Source organism: Rhincodon typus, chromosome 21, assembly GCF_021869965.1.
Source record: "Rhincodon typus isolate 14 chromosome 21, sRhiTyp1.1, whole genome shotgun sequence".
Classification (NCBI taxonomy): Eukaryota; Metazoa; Chordata; class Chondrichthyes; order Orectolobiformes; family Rhincodontidae; genus Rhincodon; species Rhincodon typus.
In genome coordinates, this window is record NC_063352.1 from 8,014,794 (window position 1) to 8,040,051 (window position 25,258).

The 25,258-nt window shown below is 38.9% G+C and overlaps 2 protein-coding genes across 4 annotated transcripts in view; one reads left to right on the forward strand and one right to left on the reverse strand.

The window, feature by feature from the left end:
* The window catches only part of glyr1 (glyoxylate reductase 1 homolog (Arabidopsis)), a 36,929-nt gene extending 30,577 nt beyond the window's left edge, over window positions 1-6,352 (reverse strand). For 2 of the 3 annotated variants that reach the window (XM_020523418.2, XM_020523419.2), the window contains exons 1-4: window positions 6,247-6,352; window positions 6,012-6,048; window positions 3,575-3,654; window positions 906-1,029 (exon numbers count right to left, since the gene is read on the reverse strand). In XM_020523418.2, the coding sequence (XP_020379007.2) occupies window positions 906-1,029; window positions 3,575-3,654; window positions 6,012-6,048; window positions 6,247-6,284 (279 nt within the window). In that variant the 5' untranslated portion in view covers window positions 6,285-6,352. Of the gene's footprint in view, window positions 1-905; window positions 1,030-3,574; window positions 3,655-5,578; window positions 5,910-6,011; window positions 6,049-6,246 lie in introns of those variants that run through there. The other variant, XM_048609698.1, reaches the window with a different exon arrangement.
* A 249-nt stretch (window positions 6,353-6,601) lies between these two features.
* LOC109916976 (ubinuclein-1-like) overlaps window positions 6,602-25,258 on the forward strand; it is a 53,946-nt gene continuing 35,289 nt past the window's right edge. The window contains exons 1-4 of the mRNA XM_048609672.1: window positions 6,602-7,132; window positions 17,879-17,971; window positions 19,875-19,970; window positions 24,841-24,984. Coding sequence (XP_048465629.1) covers window positions 6,869-7,132; window positions 17,879-17,971; window positions 19,875-19,970; window positions 24,841-24,984 — 597 coding nt within the window. The 5' untranslated portion in view covers window positions 6,602-6,868. The remainder of the gene's footprint in view (window positions 7,133-17,878; window positions 17,972-19,874; window positions 19,971-24,840; window positions 24,985-25,258) is intronic.

The following is a 25,258-nucleotide window of genomic DNA, read 5'->3' on the forward strand; positions in this document are numbered from 1 at the left end:
TTGCAGCATGCTGCTATGCAGAGGGACCTGGGTGTCCTTGTGCATGCATCACAGAAGGTTGGTTTGCAAGTACAACAGGTAATTAAGAAGGCAAATGAAATTTTGTCCTTCATTGATAGAGGGATTGAGTTTAAAAGCAGAGAGGTTACGTTGCAGTTGTACAAGGTGCTGGTGAGGCCACACCTGGAGTACTGTGTGCAGTTTTGGTCTCCTTACTTGAGAAAGGATGTACTGGCACTGGAGGGGGTGCAAAGGAGGTTCACTAGGTTGATTCCGGAGTTGAGGGCGTTGGCTTATGAGGAGAGACTGAGTAGATTGGAATTATATTCATTGGAATTCAGAAGATTGAGGGGGGATCTTATAGAAACATATAAAATTATGAAGGGAATAGATAAGATAGAAGTAGAGAGGATGTTTCCACTGGCAGGTGAAGCTAGGACAAGAGGGCATAGCCTCAAGATTAGAGGGAGCAGATTTAGGACTGAATTGAGAAGGAACTTCTTCACCCAGAGGGTTGTTAATCTATGGAATTCCTTGCCCAGTGAAGTAGTTGACGCTACTTCAGTAAACGTTTTTAAAGATAAGGCAGATTTTTTTTGAACAATAAAGGAATTAAGGGATACGGTGAGAATGCGGGTAAGTGGATCGGAGTCCACGAAAAGATCAGCCATGATCTTACTGAATGGCGGAGCAGGCTCGAAGGGCCGGACGGCCTACTCCTGCTCCTAGTTCTTATGTTCTTATAATACCAGCCAAGAATGCAATTTTAGAACAAAATTAACTGCTATGATCCTAGAACACAAGGGAGCTTTCTGCTCAAACTAGTTTAAATACACATTAATATGAAACTCTGACTTGTTTTCTCTGTCACTGTTTTTGGTCCATTGGATGATAGCATGCCTTACCTTTGATTTAATAAATTCCTCAACTGCATCCACTGCCTGTTGAAAGCGTTTCCCTTTGGTAGATTTTATCATTTCCTCCTTGTGAAGGTGATAGGATTTAAGTTGGTCTACTTTGATCCACGCACTGTAACAAAACATAATGCGATCAGTCAATCTCCAGAACCATCTTGCTTAAATTCAACTTCTACATCTTCAAAGAAACAATATGTATAAAGCCTCAGTTACTGCTCATTTGATTTATGCTATTTGAGCAATATGTCCCCAATATTATGCACCTTGATTACGTTGTCCAACTATCTTCATGACATATGCCACATGAATTTTGCTAGTGCATTAAGAACATGCAATCAACTATGAAAAAAGATATTCACATTAAACAAGTAGGAAATTTCAGGAATTACAATGTGTGCTTAGCTACTTTCGGGAAATGTGTTTGCACCAAATTTTCTATAGTGATATATTACTTTCTCATCCTATTGCCCCATTTGCCAGGTCCTCTTTACTTTTAACACGACATTTGCTTTTAATATGGCAGAGCAATTACAACACAACGGCTTAGTGCTTTGTGGTTATTATTGTAAAACTTAACATTAGTTTAACAGGATTACTGTAACTGTGCAAGTGCCATAACAGTGTGTAAATTGAAAACTAGCAAAACCGACCAAGACATTTCTGGATTTACACTTGGTTTAAAAGATTAAAGATAGAGCATGCTTTCTCTTTCATTAAGCAAATTGTTATATTTTTCATATCAATTATAAGTATCAACCTTCAAGATCTTTACTTTCCAGGCACAATGTTAGAAAAGAGCCATCTGTTCTACTAATCAAGATTGGCAATTTTGCAGTTTGGTGTACAAGCATAATGCTATATACCTGGTAGGTACTGAATCTTAAGAGTAGCTGGCACCTCCAATTAGTAACCAGACCCCTGATGGAGATTGATCTATACCCACAGAGTTTATTGATGGATCCTTAAATCCCATCTTTCTTGACATTCATTGGAAACATGCCATTTCCCTATGAACTGCAAGGAAGAGCAGGAATCTAATTTGTGCTAAATGGAAAGCAAAGATTATCTTAATTACTTCACAGCTGCACTGTAGGACCAAATCTAAATAGGTTATACTCGACCCATGAACAACTGGGATAAACAAGTCATCTGTAACTCAGCTTCTCACATTCAAAGGTGAAAAGAAACTAACAATATAAAATACTTTTAGCACCTTCATTACATAAACAAAGAGCAGCACAAAGAGCGTTGGAATAACCTCCTAGAGACAGCAAAAAACTGGGTAATAGATTTTATGGCAAAGCAGGCAATGTATGTAAATGAAAACAGGTAGTTTCTGTAATGGACATGATGCAGGATTTTAAACTCAGCTCGGCATTAAACATCACATCCCAAGATTTATTTGGTCTCCGAAGTGAGCAACAGCAAATTGACTTTGAAACAGATAGGTATTCAAGCAGTTGTCAAGAACAATGGCTTTGATTTTCCTGAAATTGGATGGAGGAATTTGTCATTTGTCCAGGACCAGGAAAAAAAAAGTAGATAGCGGAAAAGCTCAGGCTTGGGAGTGTACAGATAGAAAGCTAACCGATTTTAACCATGTAGTACCACAGAGACGAGCAAGAGTAGGCCCAGGCTAGATCCTTGGAGGGTGTTTATAGGCAAATGTGGGGAAAGAATAGCAAGGTGATTGCTGGAGATGGACTGGCTGTGACCCATGAGCGAAGGGTACAAACACACTATCCCATACAGCTAGAAAATGAATGTGTAGCGGAGGACAGCATCAATCGTGAAACACATCAGATGCTAGAAAGGGTTCAAGGTGGTAAGAGAGAGAGTAAGCTTGGTCAGTCATTTTGGATGTCTTTTAAGACTGAAGCCATGGTTATCTTACTAATGTGTCGTATGCAAAACCGGACTGGAAAGATTCAAACAGAGTTTCAAGATATAGGTTGGGCGCAGAGTTACAGGCAATAATACTTTCAAATACTTGTCTTTAAGCTAGTTGCATTTTTGGATTAGAATGCATTAGCAGCAGTTTTGAAAGTGGTAGTGATTATAGTTAAAGAAAGGAGAACTGTTGAGGTGTTTAAGATGGTTAGAGGACTGGATGGGCTACACAGAAAGAAATTATTTCCTCTCAGCGGGTTCAGAACATTAAAGTTTGAAAGCTTTTTAGGATGATAGCAGGAAGCACTTTGAAATAGAACAGATAGTGGAAATCTGGAACACATTCCCTCAGAAAGCTGTGAGCAACTGAAAAATTCAACCAAAACTGATCTTTGTTTGTAGGGCTTTAGGACAAGGAGTTAAAAAGAAGTGAATGGAGTTGAGGTACAGATCAGCAATTACATAACTGAATAGCAGAATAGGCTTCAAGAGGCTAAATATCCTACTTCTCATGCTGTTATGTCTTGGATTGGTGCCAGGGGCTGTTAACTGATAAAAGATTGAATGGGAAGTGTCAAATAACAGAAGAAAAATGTCACGGAAGAGAGGAGTAAATAATTGCAAAGTGACAAGATCATATTTGGGAGATTGTAGCAAGATTGCTTAATCCAATACAGCAAAACACTGCATAAATGTTTTAGGAAACAATCTATGTGAAGAACTCTGAATTATGCTTTTCCAAGTGTGTTTAAAAATAAGTGACTTACTGGTCTTCAGTTCCAAAGAATTTCACAAAGAAGCATTTTTTCCCCCGTGGTTTCTTGAGATCTTTGGGTGGATGAACAATCTTATAACAAAAAAAAAATTAAAAATAAATTAAATTGGTCATAAATAAGAATCATAGTTCATCAAGAGAGAAAAAAGAGCTAATCATAACTTTTCAGATCCAGAATGGCAGTCGCTGCAACAACTTCGAATAATCAGATCAGTAAATGGCTGATTTCCATTGAAGTGACACCCACAGTGTTGTTATTAAGGGAGTTCCAGGAATTTGACATGATGACAGTACAGGAACTGCAATATAATTCCAAATCAGGGTGGTTCTTGGCTTAGAAAGGAACTTGCAGTGAGTGGTGTTTGCAGTCATCTATTGCCTTTGTCCTTGGAAGGTGTGGTCACAGGAGCCTTGGCGAATTGCTGCCATGCATCATATAGGTGGTACATACTATGACCACTCTGCATTTCCCATGTGTTGTTGGAGCTGATCCATCCAGGCAAGTGGAGTACATCATTGACTGCAAAAGAGCTGTTTCGTATTAAGCAACAAGCCATTTTGGAATGATTTATCTGAAATTGCTGACATGTTCAAATGTAACCTTTAAAAAAAACTTCAGTTTTTAAAAAACTAATCACCTAATTTGATGGATTCAAAGGTTATGATGTTTTCAAATACTCTACCATGTAAAGTTGCTTCCATGAATTAAAATAACCTATCAAAATTAGGTGATATCTCACATCAAATTTCCAGAGTATCGATACATAATGAGCAGGTAATGTAATTATATGCATTAACCATTCCTTAACTAACATTTAGTCTCCTATTCTCATATACCATATTATCTTGCTTGCTATTGATTGGTAAAGCTGATCCTACTACTTAATAATTATCCAGTAAGGCACTTACTCCAAGTTTGTTGGGAGCTTAATACATTTTAAAACTTTATAAATGAGCTTCATAAATAGACTGCCAAATTGCTATCCCACAAAAACACTTCCATGGGATAAAAACACAAATAAACGTAGCCACTTTTTATTCCAGTCCCAAACAGGTCAGAAGTCAGGGTAAGGTAGCCGTAGAAAAAAAAATTTTAAATGTTGTATTGAGACAAGTGTTTCAAATGTTGCAGTGTTTAAAAGCACCTACTTTCAAGATTTCTCTTACACAGAAAGCACTGTCACACAAAAAGCACTAATCTTTGTATTTAACTTTTGAATTTGTTTCAATGAGGTAATCCTTTGCCTTCCAGTTATTTTAAAAATCAGTTTCCATTTAAGTAATTATTTATTTGACTTTTGTGTCAATAGATAGGGCAAAATAGCAGGATGACCATAATGTTCCTGAACTAGTAATCCAGAAATTCTAACTGACGCTCTGGAGATTAGAAACTCAATCCCACCAAGGAAGCTGATGGAATTTAAATTCAATTAATAAATCTGGGATTGAAAGATAGTATCTCTAGTTATTTAGAAGCCTCTATTACATTTTATTTTGAAGCTGTCTTGCCAGTTCATACCTGGTACTAGTTGATGCCAATTGACTAAAGGAACTAGAATAATTCCCTCCATCAGATTTCTGATCTAGACCAGAAGCCAAATGATGTTCCAGAATTTCTTGCATTACTGATGCCAGTTTTAGCATTCAGCAACTTTATATTTGACTTCAAATGCTGACTGTAATGGCCTGAATGTCTTCCAATAACCCTACTTCAAGCAATGTGGCAGTGCATCAAAACTGCTCAGTCATCAGTTCATCATACTTTTGCCATTAATTTCTGGGATCAGCTGATCGTCTCATTACTGCTGCCATTAACCTTCAAAGCTCAGAAATCTAATCTAAATGTTACCAAAAACACTGCAACAGCATTCACTGAATACAAGGAATAAAAAAAAGTGTTTTATACAACATAAGGAAAATAATGAAAAACCCTGTCCACCAAAGAAGGCACAGCACTAGATTTGAAGCCACAGGGTGTAACTCTTCGTAGGAGTACCTTCAAAATGTGGAAGCAGATCTACATCTCGAGGAATAGCTCTTCAAACTTGTTTTCAGAAACTGACTCCTTTCGATAGGAACTTTAACAGGGAATACCCATCGCAGTGGAAACAATCCGGTTTCAGCAGTCAATTGCTCTAAACATTGAACAGAACGGGCTCAAAGTGAAGGAGCCCCGCCACTCGCACAATAAAACAAGCTCGATTTCCTCGTAGAGAGAGCGAAGGAGAAAAGGCTGGCGGGGTCGGTCTTGGGATCTTCTGTCCGGATCCCTCCACGACATGAAACCAGGATAATGCTTTGCTCTGTCCCACCCCAGTGGTCCTCATCCACAAAACTCCCCACTCGCCTTCCATAAATAATGCAGGCAAAAGGGGACAAGGAAGGTGGTGGGAAGAAAGAAACGTTTAAACGTTGTGTTTCTTACTCACCTTTCCTGGCCAGGGCGGATACCGACCCAGTTTGCCCCTGAGAAAAGAGAAAGAAAGAGCATAAGCGATTATTTTTTTTCGTGAGAGGGGGTGGTGTGTGTAGGGAGGTAGGAGCTTTTTTTTTCCGAAAAAAATAAAAACGACACTCGATGACAGCGGCTGGCCGAAAATTAAACAAGCTGCCGGGGCGATCGGGTTGAAAGGAGAGCGATCGTAAGCCGCTGTTGCCTCTTACCAGACCAAATCTCCCACCCGTAAGCTGACGGCCGCCATCTTCCTCAGAGGAATTCGTCCATCGCCCACTCAACGGCGACTCCCCTCCCCCACCCCGGGGCCCTCCGTCCGTCGGCCCGCCCGCCTCCTCCCCGTCACGTGACACGGCCGGGTGAAAGGTCAGCGCCCCCCTCCACCTCAACGGATTTATTTTACGAATGTCTTTTTTTTCAACACGACGCCTATTTTCCCGTGCTGCGAAGCGAACGAGATGGAATTCCCGAAGAAAAAGTTGGAGGGGGAGGGGCTGCGTTTCGAAAACACACGCATCCCCTCCCCCCCCCTCCCTTCGCCCGCGGTGTGTCTGCGCGCGCGCGCATGCGCGGCAGCTCGGGAAGATGGCGGCGGCCGAAGTTTTGTCGGGTTTGTTTTTGTTGCTGTTGAAGGGATTGTGATTGCCCGCCACCGCCACCCCTTCCCCGCTTCTTCTTCCTCACAGCGTCTCTTTTATTTGTTTTAAATTATCCCCTTCCTCTCCGTCAACACGACAGGGTGAAGACAGAGAGAACGGGTGGGGGGAAAGGTGTTGACAAAAAATATATATAAAGAGCGGCCGAGCGAGTGGGTCCCGCGCGACTCGCAACATGGCCGAACCGCGACGAGTGTCCCTGACTACCCTGCCCGTGTCGGCTCCTCTCCTGAAGAAGAAGAAAGAAGACAAGGAGGAGGCAGCGGCGGAGGAGGAAGAAGAAGAGGAGGAGGAGGAAGGGGGCGAGGAGGCGACGGCCGTGATGGTGCTGAAGGGGGAAATAGCGGCCGTCACCTCGCGCCACACGCTGGCTCTCTTTGAGTCGAGCGAGAAGAGTTGCCCCGAGTTCTTCTACCCCGAGTTGATGCGAGTGCGGAAGGTGAGCGATCCTTCTCTCTCCGAGTAACGCAGATGCGCTCGATCTGGAGTACACCCCTCCCCTTGACCCCCCCTATCGCCGAGTCACCGTTAATACGGAAACAATCTATCCCCGTCTTTTTGGAATCAATTTTGGAAAATAGTTACTTTAAAAAGAGGTAGAAGCTCTCCCTTACCGCTCCGGGCATTAAAATTAGTTCAGCTTTTCCTAGTTAGTTCTGAGTTTGCACCGACACGTTAATCCTGCTCAGTGTCGTATTTTAAACACAGGGACAGATGGTATTGCATATATCTGATCTAGTTGACGTGACCTAATCAGCTACTGTTTTCTGTCGTTCAAGGCCCCCTATTAATTGTTAATTTTGCTGAAAGTTTCAAGCAATAATCGACCTGGAAATTAAACAGTAGGATTTAATGTTCTGTATTAGTAGCCACTTTATTCAATTGTTGTCGTATCCTGGTTGTTCATGAGTTAGAATGTAAATTTAGCTCTCAAAATGATTTGTTTTCACAAATAAGATTTTTTCAAAACTGAATAATTCAGAACAACATGAACATGAAATAAACTTGATTGCATGTGACAAAAGGCAGTTTTCATGCTGAACTCTGGTAAACTACAACATTGTTTTGTATTCAGGTCTAGCACTTGAGATCAGGCTGTTGAAATTAAAATATTGAATCCATGTTGGCATCTTGAAACTAGTTCTTAGTGTATTAGATAGGCAAGTTAGCAAAAGAGAACAGAAGATATAATACTGAAATAAAATTGGAATAGAGGTCTAGAATCACATTTGATCTGACTTGGAGCCTTTCTCTTGACTCATGTTATCCTGAAAGCTTTGCTAAAGCACACACTGATGCTCTAGTTGTGACGTATATGCAGCCCGACTCAATCCCATAGATGGCCTGAATAAAATGAACTGTGTGTGTTTGTGGAAGAAAAGGTGTAAGATTGTGCTTAAAATTCACTCCTTTTAATGTCCCCAGCCAATGAATTGCCTTTATTTACAAACAGCCATTTCTGAATGCACATATTGTGGATGTATAGTTCCTCCAAAATCTTTTTCAGGCTGAATGTTGCAAAGAACATTAGCCCTTTCCACTACTTTGGTTAACTTTTCTCAATGCTTCAATGTTTATGTCCCATTGTTGCAAAAAGTGCATTTTCAAAGGTACATCACAACCGCACTGACTTAAATTACATTTGGCATACAGCAGATAAAATAACTGTTGAGTCAAGCTCTTATCTGCTTTTTGCATAGGGAAGTAGTTCCAAATTGGTTCTTTCATTCACAAGTAACAGAAACAGATAACTCAGCTGAACCAGTCCATAGTCAAATGTTGATACACCATACAAGGGTATAGTTCTACTCTCATTTACTGAAACTATTCTCATGTCCTTTCAGCTCCATTCCTTCATTTGCCTATCCAATTAAATGCTGCCAAGAATTTCTGTCAACCGTAAACGATAGGACTGAATTTCAGATTTGTTCAATTGTGAATGAATTTCTCCAAACCCCTTGCTCCAAATTGCTGCACTATATCATCTTTACCCCTCATTCTTGATCCCAACTTTGAACTATCCCTGTCTCTTCCTTCAATATTTTTACACATTTATGGCATCAGAGTCCACATTGATCAAGCCTTTCTACATTAGAACAATATTTTAGAGCAAAAGGTATCACTTCACCTATGTTCATATTGTCTGTTACTCATGCAGGGCACATTGTATTAGTGATTCACTGAAACTTAAGGTTTATCTTGAAGGCAAAGCATGAATATTGGTGGTCTTTGACTAGTAAATCTTTGAATGCAACCCCAAAATTGTCAACCTTAAACTGTATTCTGTATTAATTACTAACCTGATACAGGACAAAAATTGTTTTCATGGGAATACTATACTGAAATGATTACCCTTTGCATTAACTCATTTTGTGGAGGTATTTATTTTAATGGAATGGCTGACATCTGATTGCTCTTGTTTGTTACAAAATACAAATTTATTTTCAAAAAATAATTATGTTTCTGTCAAATAGATGCTTAATAGGAAGCAGACTTGAGAATAGGTGGAAGAAAGATGGATTAAACCTATTGATCCTGGTCTTATCAATGTTATCCGAGCAAGCATTGAATTAACTACACATTCAGTTGAGTTGCTACAGTTGCCATCACTTGCTGTTGCAAGGTCAGATTGTGATATATTTATTGTAGTGTCAGATCCAAATGCAGATGTCTTATACACAATATAATTTAATGCATTTTCCTTAGAACTAATATGAAAAGTTTTTTACATGTTAGCTTCCCTGATGCAGATAAGTAACCACATTTTAATAAAGTGCGCGTTTCATTGCTGATATTTAATTTTCAAGTACTTAAGTTGGGTGTGATTGAATTAGCTGATTGCTTGCAGTGCCAAATTTTTTTTTGTGGACAAAATCTTGGTACATTTTGGATTTTGTCATATGATGTGCGCAGAAAGCCAAAGTGGTGATTAGACATTTGATGCTGTATCTGTTGGCCTTTGATCTAATTTTGCTGGAGATTATTGTTAAATGTAGAAGTAAACATTTGAAATATTTAATAGCTGCCAAAAACAATTCTGGAGAAGAAATTTTGTGCCCCTCTTGGAGTGTAGTTCTCTTTCATATTGTCTGCAAGAGAAGAATGAATCAGATTGTAATCTGTTTGAATAAAAGTTCAATGTTTAATAATTTTGCAACATTCTGACTTTAAACAAAAGAAACATTACTTGAATTCAGTCAAATGCTGTTTCAGCGTGCTATGCTGTGGGGTGATTTGGCAATGTTTTGTTTTTATAATATCCCTGGGTGTAGATTTTACCTGTACTTTTAGCAGATATTCTGAGCAGAAATTTATAGAAATCATGCTAGTCCAGGAATTCGGCTAGCAAGAGAACCAAAATAAGCAGAAGGAAATGTAGGATAAAAATGATTGATAGATTTTCTTTTGTCCCTTGTTGTGAAGAAACATTGTTTGCAATGAGGGAAGTGAAATAAACATTTTGTCAAAAGCTGAGATTAGTTTAGTTCCACAAGGCAGTCTTAGTCACTGTTCTCAAATTTGTCAATGGAACTGTTCTTTGGGAGAGCATGGCAGAATGCTGTATCTTTCACAATAGTGGTGAGACATGTTCAGCCTTTTGTTTTCTATTTATTGGATTGTTTGAAATACATTGCTCAAGTTTGCATATTGGAAACCAATGTGAATAAAGTCAGCTGAGAAGTATAACTTTTGAAGTTGTGCTAATATTATGACTTGAATTGTAAGAGATAAATCTCCATTCTCTTTCTCACCACCCCCTCCCCCTCTCACCTTTTATCCCCTCCCCCTTCCTTTCTTTCCTCTCCACTCCTTCCACAGGACTTCCTTTTTGATCATTTTGCCATTGTTTGTAACTGAATATGGTTATTTAGTATATTTTGCTTTCATTACTATTATCACATTACTAATGCTGATTGCGCATACCCCCAAAATATATTCACTCAACTGAATTAGTAATTGGTATTTCAAATCTGTATAGGTAAAACCATTTTACAACAAGATGTATAAAGCTCCCAGTGGTACCACAACACTGGTGTGTTTTGCTTAAATAAAACATGGAATATTCTGTAGTAGATTTCTTAGAAGTTGTTACATTTGTGCTGCAGAAGTATTGGTGAATTTGTATAAGGGATTATTTGTAATAGAGCACTTGTTCTAAGTACAAGATCAGATGGTTACTCTTTAGGATTATCTAGTTAAGCCAGTATTGTGTTTAGAATTGAATTAATGTCTGGATTTACATTCAGATTTCCTTTAAAACAATTATGCTTCAGTGTGCAAAGGCTTCAAAGCTTATTCATACAATTTATGTTGAAGGTCCTGTGTGCACATTGTTTCTCAGCGAAGTCCAACAAAACTGATGAAATCGCACTGATTGCATTGTTTCAACAATATTAACAACCTTGATGTTTGGGGTTTTATCTGGCAGTAAAAAAGTGCCAGCTATAAATAGCAGCTTTCACAGTTCGGAAGGTGTTATTTAAAAATTATGGTCAGTGGATCTATTCTAAGACTGCTGATTGATAGTCAAAACAAAATTAAATGACCCCTAAATAGTAACAGCCAACTTTAGTGAATCCTGAATGGTAACAATAAATGTGGTTTAAAGTAGTGAGTTGCTCTTTAGAGATAGTCGGAGCTGGAGAATCTGAGACAACAAGGTGTAGAGCTGGATGAACACAGCAGGCCAAGCAGCATCAGAGGAGCAGGAAGGTTGACGTTTCGGGCCTAGACAGAGGCCCGGAAGGTCAGCCTTCCTGCTTGGCCTGCTGTGTTCATCCAGCTCTACACCTTGTTATCTCAGTTGCTCTTTCATCCTTTGTATATTAACATGACTGAGAAATAAAGAAAATCTTCCAAGTATATTTATTCAACTGATACTGGAATTACGAATGGAGTGCGAAGTGTAATATTTGCCAGTGAAAATCTCATCTATGATTTGTCCAGTATCCTCCCATGTTCCATGTTCTGTAACCTCATCTTATCAAAAACTCTATTTATGCCAAACATACTAAATCATTTTCATCTATCACTCCCTTTGACTTATGCTGACTACTTATCTGTGAATTCAAATTTTGACATTCTTCTCCCTTGGAAGTTGTACAGTTCCAAGGCCATGCCCCCCTCCATATCTTGCTTTAGCTATCTCTTTTTTTCAAATTCCAACCTCCTTCACATTATCATTGATAGCCATATCTTGGTTACCTTGATTTTTATCCTCTGGAGATCTCTTCCAATTCCACATTTTAAGGCCAACTTCTTGACCTCCGAATATCTCCTCCTCTGGCTTGACATCCATCTTCTATATAAAAAAATCACTAAAACATCTTGTGACATTTTCTACTTTGCAGGTAGTGTGTAAAAGCAGTGGTTGTTGGTTGGTCACCTGTACCATCCCTTTAAGAGGACTGATTTAGGTTGTCTATGGAGAGATGATCAGAATAAGTCTTGATTAATTGAGAGGTTTGTCTTGATGTTTGCTGCTTGGCTTCTCTCAATATCTCTGCAGCCTGTGAGGGTTATTTCAAAGTCAGAAAAAGCTGCAGGATTTTACCTGTGTGCTTTCATATACTCTGCGGTTTATTGGGTGTCTATTATGAATTATACCAACAGGAAAGTTAAGTATGTTGACAACTTCTGTTAAATAGATAAGTGATGGGATTTGAAAATCACCATATTCCTATGGACCATATGCTGCTCTCTCATTAGAGAGAAGACTGGTGGTAGTTTAACCTGAGAGCCACTATGCCTCAGGCAAGGGGAGAGCTTGAGAAGGAGTCCTTCATGGTGACCTTGGCTGGTGTAGGAATTGACCCCACAATATTGGTGTCACACTGCATCTCAAACCAGCCATCCAGCTAACTGAGCAAGGGGTGCCTTAATTGAATCACATTAGGGGAGTTGACTGGGTGCATGTGGAAAGAATGTTTCCTTTTGTAGGAGAATTGAGAACTAGGGGTCATAGTTTAAAAATAAGGGGGTCCCATTTAGGATGGAGTTGAGGAAATGTACCTTTCCTTTGCGGATTGAGAGTCTTCAGATTCCCTTAAAAGGCAGAACTTTTTAAATATTTTTAAGGCAGAAGTGGATTACCAAGGGGATGAAAGATTATCAGGATATGTAGGGATGTCGAGTTGAGGTTAAATCAGATCTGCCAAGATCTTACTGAATGGCAGAACAGGCTAAAAGTGCTGAGTGGCCTACTCTTGTTCCTTGTTTGTTTGATCTCAACTGTTAGCAGTAGCACACTTGACTCTAATACATTGTTAAAAACACCTTTGCAGTTGCTTTTCACGCAGAGGTATCTATCAAGTCATAAAAATAAAACAAAGACGGACAATTGTGATAGAGGGTCACTGGACTCGAAATGTTAACTCTGCTTTCTTGCCACCGATGCTGCCAGACCTGCTGAGTTTCTCTAGCAATTTCTGTTTTTGTTCTATATCAAGACAGTTACTTTTGCAGCAAACTGTTGAACTCGTCTTCCGATTTTAATGTTAAGCCTTAAAAGACATTTTGGAAGTAGTCCTGGTGTGGGTGGTGGTTTCTTTGGTAAGTAATGAACTGGCAAATGTGTACAATGCATATCTTCTGGTCTCACTGGCTCTTGGCAGTTGAGATGCCATCCTGGAATATGTAAGCAGTGTTTCATGTGGTTTCTGAACACTTTTATTTTTGGATACTGGTTTAATGTTGCTATAGTACATTCCCAGCTTGTGTGGGTTTATAGCAAATTACGAAGAACAAAGTACTTCCTCCTTCAGCTTGTAATATGGCAGAATTTTCATTTGTAGTGTATGTATTTTTGAATGCAACTTATTTCTTAATGATCATTGTAAGAAAGGATTTTATCTAAATTTCATTGGCCAGTGTGTCTCAACGACGAGAATAGATAGAAACTTTCCTCACACTGCCAGGCAGAGAATGGTTATTTTCCTTAATTTTTTCATTTATTCATGATATGGGCATCACTGGCTAGGCCAACGTTTATTGCCCATCCATAATTGCCCAGAAGGCTGCTATGACTGTGTGACTCTATAACATTGCTGGTTGTAGATTTCCTTCCCTAAAAGATATCAGTGAATCAGGTGGGTCTTTGCAACAATTAACAGCTCTTTAGTCCTGATTTTTATTGAATTCAGATTTCACCAACTACCACAGCGAGATTTGAATCCCTGTCCATTGGCCTGGGGTTCTGAATTGCTCATCCAGTGACATTAGCACCACACCCTCCTATAGTAAGAGGGCTATAACTGGTTCTCTAATTCTGGAAGGAAGTTATTGAATGCAATGAAAATCATTTTGAACAGACAGCTGATAACTTTTTAGCCGAGTATTGCCTTACTACATTTGATACACCAAGTCCATTTTCTTTAACAAAGCTATTCAGTTGTATGTTTTCAAATTAATTGTAAATTGATAAACATTGCAGGCTGTGCTATACTGCTGTTAGAAACTACTATCCTCAGCACAAAAGTAAGAGTAGTGCTGACTGATGGAAAATCATCACATGTTTGATTATGTTTATTTTGCATACTCCTCTGCAGAATTATTTGATGAGATTGAAAGTCAGTGGGTCTTGGAGCTTGTGATTCTTGATGATTGGTGAAAATATATTGGACATCAGCTGCTAGTCATCTAGACTGTCTTGATTTGCTCTGGATGCATTGTGTTCAACTAAGTTTTCTAATGCCAGGCTTCTAAAGTAAAATGCATAACCATGGAGTGAAAGTGTGAACGTTAAACTAAATAGATTAACTTCCATGCTCCTTCCATGGCCGGTGGAAACCTACAATTGAGTGGTTTGTCAACTGAAATGAGTGAAATTTTCCTCTTCCTGGTGTGGCATGAACAATAGCAAGAATGGTGGGAAAATCTGGCAGAAATGGCGCAAATCATTTTCTCAGTATTGATCCAATTTTTTTTCCCCTGAAGTTGAGTGGCAACTATATCGTTTCCGTACGTTTGCATCTTAGCTTAACCCCCTTATTCATATATTACTTCTAATTCTCCTGTAGAAGGTGCATATTCTTAACACGTACATCAGAGAGGGTACTTGTTCCTGCGTGCTCCAGCGCGATCATTCGCCTCAACCCTTCATCCACACAAGTTGATGTTAACAAACTATCAGCTTCACAACATCTTCATGCCTGCTCTCAGGTCAAATCAAACACCACTTCAAGCCCTTCAGAGCTTTACTTTGGAGCTTGATAACACCTATAACTTACAGTTACTTACATTTAGTTCTGAGGAAGGGTCACCGGACCCGAAACGTTAACTCCTTCGCAGATGTTGCCAGACCTGCTGAGCTTTTCCAGCAACTTTGTTTTTGTTCCTATAACTTACATATTTGTAGAAGGTCACTTTGAGTTAATGTCATTCATGCATCCCATTCATCAAAACCTGATGCATCTTGTGGTCTTTGCTTTCTTAGTGCTCCCTCCCTTTACCACTTATTTGAAGGATGCTAGCGTCTGTGAGCTCCACATTGCATCCTTAGTGTATTCTTGCTGATTGTAGCACTGAATTATGGGCTGTCAGCTTCTTTATGGTTTGCATTGCTTTCTGGGCACAGAGTTTTTAAGAGCTGTGGCTTGATGGGCTGAGTGGTCCATATTCCTGTGTCTCCAATTGCCAGCCGCTGTGATTTGTGTTACCTTATTGTGCAGATGGAGAGATTGGCAGCTTGTGATGGTGAGGAGTATTGAGCAGGCAATCTATCAATGAGACAGGGAGTGAAAAGTCACTATGGCACCATGCTTTGCCAAGGCAAGTAGCATTTGCATCACATGTCAGATAATGACCATCTCAAACATGGGAGAATTTAACTGTCACCCTGAATGTTCAATGGTCTTGCATCCGATGATATGGAGGTCTCCAATTTACAAACATCTGTCTTCAGAATGCTTGTACTTAACAATGTGATTCATACTGGGGTATAATTTTAAAGATCTGATTTATGAACACTTCCTGAACTTATGAGCTGCTATTTTATATTGTCTTGCATTGTGTTCTGACTTGCATATGGACTCCAGACCAGAATCCGTTCATAAACCAGGGATTGCCTGTGCAGTGAAGATATTCTGAGCATGTCTCTCGAGGTATACTGACGGTGAGACATGACGTAACTTTGGAACTCCTTGCCACAGATCAGTGGGGGCAGAGTCCTTGTGTATATTTAAGGCTGAGATAGAAATTCTTGATCAGTAGGGAAATCGAGAGTTAGGAGGAAAAGGCAAGAATATGGATGAGAGGAATTGTTGGATCAACCATGAGCCTGTTGAATGATGGAGTAGGCTTGTGGATCTGAATGGCCTAATCCTGTTCCTGTTTCTTAGTCTTGTAGCACAAATTGTGTGCTGTGGAGACTCTGTCTGTGGGATAGGCCACTTTTCCTGCAGTGAGTCAAAATGAGGACTTGACTGTGGTAGAAGTGAATAAAAGAGCAGTTGGTGGTGATGCATGAACAGGACAGGGATTGAGATGTCCCCATTGAGTGCAAAGAAAGCATGGTAGTCAGGAAAGATTCATTGTTGATGGTGAGGTGGATGAGAACTGTGAGTGGACATGCAATACGGAGAGCTGTCATCCATCAGCCTTGATGAGATGCATGACCAATGACCATGTACAGGTTCTAAGCCAGTATTAGGTATCCTCTTCAGTGATTAGTAAGGTGGCAGAGTTGGTGTGAGTGGTGTTCCTGAGAGTGAAAGTTAGCAGAGAGAAGATTTTAACACTTAGCCTTGCAAACTCAGTAGATCATTGACCACCTTCTTGCACTAATAGGCATTCGTTTTCACTTGGGACACCAGCACTGATCCAAGGCTACAGTTTGTGTCCAGGTTGGCTTGGTCCAGTGGCATGGCCTCCTCTTGAGTTCAGCTAGAAATGGTGTTTCCCAATACACCAAAACCTCCAGATACATGTTTGCGAAGAGGGAGTGAGTTTTCCTTTCATGTTCTGAATGTTGAAGCTCAGGCCACAGTCACATTCCTGGATTGCAGCATTTGAAGTGGTGTGAAGTTAGGCTTTAATGATGGCAACAGAGGCATGAATGTGGATGAGTCACAACAGTACCAACTGTTTTTGCCTCTTTGGCAAGGTTCACCCAGGAGCCCAGTTACATAATTAATGAGGTGAAGAGTGGAAGGTTGTGGAAAAAAAAGTTGCTCCAAGCCATTGCAAACCATGTGTGTCTCTTGACAAAATACAAATGGGAACATTCTGCCCAGTGTTTCATTTTCTGTGTGACAGGAAGGACCAATATAATCAGTTCCCATCAGCTTGGGTGCAATCTACTGTCATATATGTAGCATCCTGGATAGGTAGACAGTGTGGTTAGCAATCTGATTATCCCGGTTTAAAAACTTTTCGTGCCCCGTATTGCTTGAAATTTAAAGCACCTCATGTGTGGATCAGGACATGTACACAATGCGCTAATGTATAAAGTGCTTCAGTCTTTAGAGAGAGTTTATGCAGTCAGCTAGTGTGCATAACACAATTATGTTGTTGAACCTCACTGTTATATACAATGACCACATACAGGTCCTAAGCCAGTATTAGGTATCCTCTTCAGTGATGAATAAGGTGAAGGCTGTGGGAGTCTGAGAGGAGCCGAAATCGCAAAGCTCTTCCCAATTATTCTTTTTGTGTTCATAGACTCATACAGTACAGAAGAAGCCCTTCAGCCCGTCAAGTCTATACTGCCAAAAAATACAACTAATTTCACTAGTCCGTTCTCCCTCATTAGGCCCTTGGCCTTGAATAACATGATATTTCAAGTTTTCATCCAAATACTTTTTAAAGGTTGTGAGGTTCCCAACCTCAACACATCTCCCAGGCAGATGAATCTGAGGTGCGGTGATGTCACTAGACTAACAATAATAATCCAGAGCCTCAGGTTCTGGAAGTATGGGTTTGAATCCCACCATGGTAGATGGTTAAATTTGAATTCAATAATAAGCTGGCCCAGTAGTGGCCACGCAACCTGTGTTGGTTGTTGTAAACCATGTAGTTCACTTGTGTCCATCCTTGCCTGGTTTGGCCGATGCTGTGGGTATGGAGTCTCACAATGTGGTTAACTCTTAACTGCCTTCTGTGCAATTTGGGATGGGCAATAAATGATAGATTAGCCAGAAATACCTGTGTTCTAAACATTATATGATGCTAATGTTTTTTTTATTAGAAAGATGCAGCTAAACATTTTGATGCTCCTTTTAATGATGACAAAAGGGAAGAAGAAATTGAGGCTTTGGCTAAAAAGTTTGAAGAGAAATACGTGAGTCCTGCTTAGTTTTTCTTCATTAAGAAAGCTTACAGCATTAATAACTACAGTATCAAACAGATAATGACTTAATGCAGAAAGTTTTGTTGCTGTCCTACTATTTTGTAAGCTGACTTCCACCGGGACTATTTGAATTTTGATTGCTCTAAGCTTTCACAAACTATTTAAAAAGTAACAATGATTAATTCAGCAATGCTGCATAAGTAAACCTGTTGAAAAGTTTTTAATATTGGCCATATTATCTGAAAATTTAATCATCAGATGGATTTGGTCTCAGAATCTGTTCACTCCAATAGGCATCTTAGTGAAGCAGAGTCTCCTATTTAAGATCAAAAGTTCAAGTTCATCAGATTATAAGTTAGTCTATAGGTATCTTCTCCACAAGTGACACATTTGAAGCTGTGTAGATTGGTAAATTTAACGATTGGAGCACACGACTGAGATGGATTAATAAGACACAATTTGAATATTTATGGTTCATTTGAAATGGATTATTTTTTGAAACTGCTATGAAACCTTCAATACCACACAGTGGGCACACGCATATTTCCTGTCAACAGCCTACTAACCTGCCTTCGCTCCTACCTGCAATATAGTTGATACAATTATTTAATCATTGCCACATTGATTTCTTGAGGATTTTGGTTAATGCGAATAAAGCAAATATTTCTTGAACGTTACAATATATTTATCAATCGACCTGCTCTGCTCTGACATCATCAAGTGCCACATGACTGCACCAAAAGTACAGCAACTCTTTTTGGAACATGCACCACCTGTCCATTGTGTTACCCTCCCACAGAGTTCTGTATTTATACACATGAATACTTGAAATACAAATTTGGGCCAGTGACCTCTAGTTGTCATGCACTGCAAGTGTGACAGTGTATTTGGTGACACAAAAACACATTTTCTCTTTAATCATCCAAGCAAAACAGCTAAGCAAGTCTCACATCATTATTTATTGTTAAAGAAGTAATGTTTCATATTACAGTACAACTTCCAAATAAAAGTTACATGACCATGGTTGAATTTTAATAAGAACAGAAATCGGTATTCAGGCATGCATTGCTGGAGGTAGTTCAATTTCCAGATTTAAATGTCAATTTGCAGGACCTTTCTGATTGTTACTCCTCTCTTAAATCGTTTTCGTATGTTAATTCATTGCTTGGAGAGTATTATGTAGTTGAGAAAGGAGTCACAAACTATTGTACCAGACAACATGGCAGTTAGTCTTATACAGCAGGAATTGTTTATGGCATATACAATCCCTACAATGTGGGAGCAGGCCATTCTGCCCATCAAGCCCACACCAACCCTTCAGAGAGCATCTCACCCAGACCCACCCTGTAACCCTGCATCTGCCATGGCTAATCCACCTGGCCTGCACATCTTTGGACTGTGGGAGGAAAACAGTACCCGGAGGAAATCCATGCATACACTGGGAGAATGCACAAACTCCATGCAGACTATCACCCAAGGGCAGAATTGAACCTGGGTCCTTGGTGCTGTGAGGCAGCAGTGCTAACTACTGAGCCACTGTGTCACGCCAATCTTGCCCTAATTTTCAACATGAGTTAAGGCTGGTGACAACACTCAATGAACACAAATTTCCTGCTAGACATTGGTCCGTAATTCCGTGTCAGAGCCTCTAGTCTTCACATACTGAGACTATAATGTGATTCAAACTCAGTACTTTCCGACTCAATTGTTATTGGTACAGTTAAGCCCAAGACTCACTTCATCTTGTGAATGAAGAGATTGAAGTTGATGCAGCAGAGAATCGTTGAAGAAGATGACTTGCTTTAGCTGCATGGAACTGAAAAAGGAGATCAATTGAATAAGTAGCATGTGTACAATTAACGATATCTGTTCATGTATAGCTTTTACATTTTAGGGCCCAAAGAAGCGAAGGAAAGATCGTATCCAAGATCTGATCGACATGGGTTATGGATATGATGAAACTGATCCATTTATAGATAACTCAGAGGCTGTAAGTAAATTGAATTAATAAGCACTGTTTTTAAGCAACTGTGATAACTCTTCAATGTCACTTCATTTGCTGTGAAGTGTTTCAAGATGTCCTAAGCAATTCAGAAGCTTTGGATGAATGCAAGTTCTTTCTTTTACTTTCTTCTGCCTTCTTTTGTTTTCCTGGGCAACAAATGCAATTTTAACCCTTTTTCTATTTAGCAATAAACGAGAATCCTGTACATAATATCTATCATCCTTTCTATTGCTCTGTTAAAACTTAAATGACATGTTCCAGACCATCCAGTTCTTGTTCAGAATCTAAATACTAATGTGATGTTCTCATAGGAATTTTATGTGTAATAACATTTGATTGCTGCTCAATATATTTCAATGAGTTTGGGAAAGGTTTTTCAGTCTTTGTTGCCATCAGGTACTTTCTGTGTCTGCATGTCTGGATCAGAAATTTTAACATTCTAGCACTGAAACTAACTGGGCTTTTTCAGTGAATAATGTGTCCAATGACATGAGGGAAAATAATTTCGCACGATTATAGAAACAGCTCAAGACCATTTAGGTTGCTGAATCTAGTTGCCTTAATGTTGCACATGGGGGAAAAATGGATAATATTGGTTACCTAGGTGAGGTTGAAGATTACTTTATGTATTAAATTTGTTGGATGGAATGCCACTATTGGTCCCAAATAAAGTCTTAAATGCTTAACTTATTTTGGACAGGAATAACCGTTTATTCTTAGCTGCACATTGCAAGGAAAGCTTAGATGTGGTATTCTGTTTGTCTACGTTGCGTTTCCAAGTACAATCTGCACTTAAACAAGTGCCCATTTTAATCAGATGTTTTTAATGAGCCAAAACCAAAAACCATTAACAATTTTCATTAACATCATTCTCAGTGTTCACAAATAATGTCTTAAGTACTTTATTTTGGATAGGAATAACTGTTCACTCCTAGTTCACACCTCATTAAAGTACTCTGGGTACAACAAAAGACATTTTTAAGGCAAGCTTCACTCACCTGCAATTTAAAATTTCTTATCCATACACTCTGCATCTAGATTTTGTTCTTCTTTCCAATTCATTTCACCTAACTCTGTTCAAATAGAAGAAACTTCTGAGGTAACAAAATAAGCAATGCATGATTTATTGTCACATGTCGAGGGAGATACAGTGAAAAATGTTGTGTCGCCACAATTCTGTGTCATTTGAGGTACAAAAAAAAGTACTTAAATAGAGTTTATCTTCACTGCCGGGGTCCCAAACACTACTGCAGCATTTCTGCAAGGTCCCCTCTTTGGGCCTACTGGAACTAGGAACCCCTGCTCCTGGCATCAACACCGCTGCGGTCAATGACTTGCCGCCACCGAAAAGATTCGACACTGCGTGCCTAGTACAGCCAGAGGTCCCCATTCTGCCATTGCTGCAGCTGATGCTCCACCGCCATTCCAGGGGTCCATGCATCAGGTCTATGGAGCCAGAAGTCCCTGCTCTGCCATTGTTGCAGCTGACACCCTATCCCCATTCCAGGAGTTCATGCGTTGGGCATACAAGCCAGGGGTCACTGCCAGCACTGCTGCAGCCTCCCCAGAGGGAAATGAAGAAAAGAAAACGAAAAAGAACAAAGACAAAAAGGAGAGAGAGAGAATGCGGCCAACCTGGAGCGGACAGACTCCGCCCAAACACTATCTACCGTCCCACTGCCACCATCTTGAGTTTACAACTCTTGAAAAATAGCACTAACATTTTAATTATCCTAACCGGCAGCTTTTACTGTGACGGAAAATTGTTCAGCAGCTGCTTTTTTGATATTAATACTATAAGTATTTAGTTGACAGTCGTATTCCGGACCAAGATGTCTCCGTCATGAGAACTTGAATTGTAGAAATATTTCTACAGCTGAAAGACTGTAATGCCTTGATAACATTCAGCATGTTGCACTGGCTGCTTTTTGTTGGGGAAAAAGAAATGTTTCCACCTCCTTGGAAATTGTTGTGTGTAGTGAGCATAGTTTTCAAAACTTCAATAGGAATTTTTTTATATAAGACTAGTGTAAGGGTACAATTACGATTTGACTTCAGAATTGTCTGACATCTAAGAATGAGGTAAACACTAAGAAGCTCATCCTTTTTGATAGGTATGCATCATCTATCTTTCTCCAAATTCTGTTACGTTCTAGGTACATGTAATTAATTGCTACTTAGTTGGTATGTTTACGTGATCTCTTGCACAGATGTTTGATGTGCATTTTAAAAAAACAAACTCTTGGTTAGTAAGTATTGCTATGTACCTGTAACATACTATATCACTGAAGGGACAGAGTTTTTAGATCTTGTAATTAACAGACCTCAGCTCGTAACCTCAACTGAATAGCACCAATGGATCAAGGGTGTTAGTTCTACTTGGGCCTACAGCCAATGTCCTTGTTAAAGCAAGAGATATTTGGAGTGAGATAGATTCTAGAGTGGAAAAACCAGTAAATAAGTTATCTCTGAGTCTGAAGTTGAAGATGAATATTGGCACCAGGGAAAGCTATTGTGTTATTGGGCAAAAATGTAGAGGGATCAAAATGCTGGCTTCTGGCTAGGAGGCTTGAGGGTAGCTCAAGAAGCCAGTTTAAAAAAAGTAACATTTGTAGAGATTGGGGCAATGTCAGGGGGAGGAAAAAAATGAACAAAGTCTTCAAAAATATCATTCAGTCATAAATGGTTCCCATGGTAGCTCTTAAATGTCCTGGCTAAGTAGGGATTGAAAGTGTACAAAACCATGAGAACATTGTGATATTGTCCTTTTAGCTAATGCAATCCTTGCCACTGCTTTCTTTCCTATAAGCCACTTAGTTAACTCCTATCTCTTACTCAGTATCCATACTGTAATAATCCTCTGTTTCTAATTTAGTTTTGGCAGAGAATTCCACATTGTAATAATCTTTTATGTAAAAATTTCTTCAAAACTTTCTTTTAATTCTCATTTTGAAATTTATGATTCATTGTTTCTGTTCCTCGGTGTGACCATATTAATATGACAGTATAAAAGACTTTAACCTTAACATGACCATTCATGATCTAGGAAACCTCTACCAGTTCACCCTTTAACTTTAACAGTTCTAGAAAGTTGGTTTCTAATTTCTTCAGTCTCTCTTCAAAATTGTGACTGTTCAACCTTGAACATTTCTGAGTATCTGTCCTCCTGCTTTTCTGTTGGACACTTTTTTTTTTAAACCTCCCTAATGGAGGATAGCACAAAATTCCAAATATAATATTGCATTGCTTTTGCAATGCATCCCAACAAGTAAAGAACAATTCCAATGCCCCCTTTTTTTATGTTGCTGCACACTTTTGAGACCATCTATTTTTAATGATCTGGTTAATTGCCCATCAGAGTTTCATTATGTATCAGCTAAGTTTAAAATCTTGCCACTTAAGATGCTATTAACTCTGCTTTGATTGAATCCTCTTGTTCTTCAAGTGAAGCAAATAAAACTCACCTGTAATGTTTTTCTGCATGGTTGCTAACTTGCTGAGTGATTCTGGCACACTCTGCATTTAATATTTCATTCAAGTATGAATTTAAGTGCCAAGATAAGTAAATGGCAAATTGGAGCATAACAATTTTTGAAATGATTTGTTATTATTGACTCTGTCCTCATATTAGTAGAAAACATGATTCTTTATTTCCATTTAGCTCAAGGGCCAGATAGTCTCAGTCTCAGTCTCAGATTTGAAAAAAAATGGGCTGACAAACCTATTCACAATAATTAATCATAAATTAAATGCCTATCTGTTAAACTCACCAAAAGCTGTCAGTCATTGAACAAATCAGGGACAATGTTTACATTTGAACTGATTAGCCTTTCAGCTAGTTTATTTCAAAAATTAACTGAAGTGGTATTTAATCTATTATCTACTGTGGCAGAATTTGAAAAGCCAATACTGAGCTAATTCTCCACATGAAATGCTAGCATTGCTTAAAACAACAGCACTTGCTATCTTTCTGTCTTTGCGTACCAATCTGAATGGTTTACAAATTAATTGCAAGGCATAGAGCAATGGCTACTTGGTGCTAAATTTCAAAATCATTGTTACTTGACATTACACTCAGTTTAAAATGTGCATATCTACTTGTAAAATTAAAACTGATCTCTCTTTTTGGCAGGAATTAAAGATCCAAATTTTCCTGCCAGGAAGAAAATTTTTTTCCATTACTGAAATAAGAAAGTGGGGAGCATATTAGAATATTTTAGAAACTCCAGTCCTACCCAAAATGCGAGTTTGTTTATTTTGACAACCATTTTGGTATTACAAGTGTATTATAAAATGGAAATTATTTTTGTGCTTTCCTATAAAACAAAATTTCCCTATGTCACAGACTCTTGCTGTCATCTGTTCACAATACAAGGGAAGGATTTCCATTACAGTGCATATATCAGGAGCAAAATGACCACTACTTGCAGAGAGACCTATGAAAATATTTTAAACTAACAGTTTAAAAGAAGTCAAAATTCTACAGCAAAGTAAATCGTATAAATGAATAAGACAGCCAACCAAAAATTTCCCAGTCAGTGATATCTGTAACAATTGGCTTGAAGTATTTTGTTTACTACAGAGCAGTTGGAATTCCATTTCCATGAACTTAAGTTTGATTTGTCAAGGTGTGTGATTTCATTAATACTGCAGATTATGGCATACTGCATACCTCACTGTGCAACACGTAATATTAGTGACAAGAAATAATGTTTAATATGTAATCTTTTTGGCCTGTCTAGTCAAAACACTAAAGATTTTTTCTCCATGGAACTAATCATTCAGACACTTATCAGTAATGCACCTCATCAGTTGTGTTCCCTCCTAATATCCTCCTTCCTTTGCGGTGTTCTAGTATGATGAACTTGTTCCAGCTTCCTTAACTACCAAACTGGGTGGCTTTTACATCAATAGTGGAACATTGCAATTCCGTCAAGCATCTGAATCAGATGGGGATGAAGATTTTGTAAAAGACAAGAAAAAGACGAAGTCTCCAAAGGTGAGTAAAGAAACTTGATTGCGAAGTGTCCCATTTGTCAGGTTTTCTCTAATATTACAGCACCTTAGGAGTTCTGTTGTCAATAATATTAAGTCTAACCTGGCCATATGACAGAGGCTGGAGGAGTGTATCATGACTGTAGTCCTGCAATTCCCACAACACACAACCTTTACTAGTTTTCAAGGAAACCAAACAGATTCTTAAACAGAATTATGGATTTATTATCAAATCTTATTCAATAATGATGCTCTAATTGTTTAACATACAGTGAGTA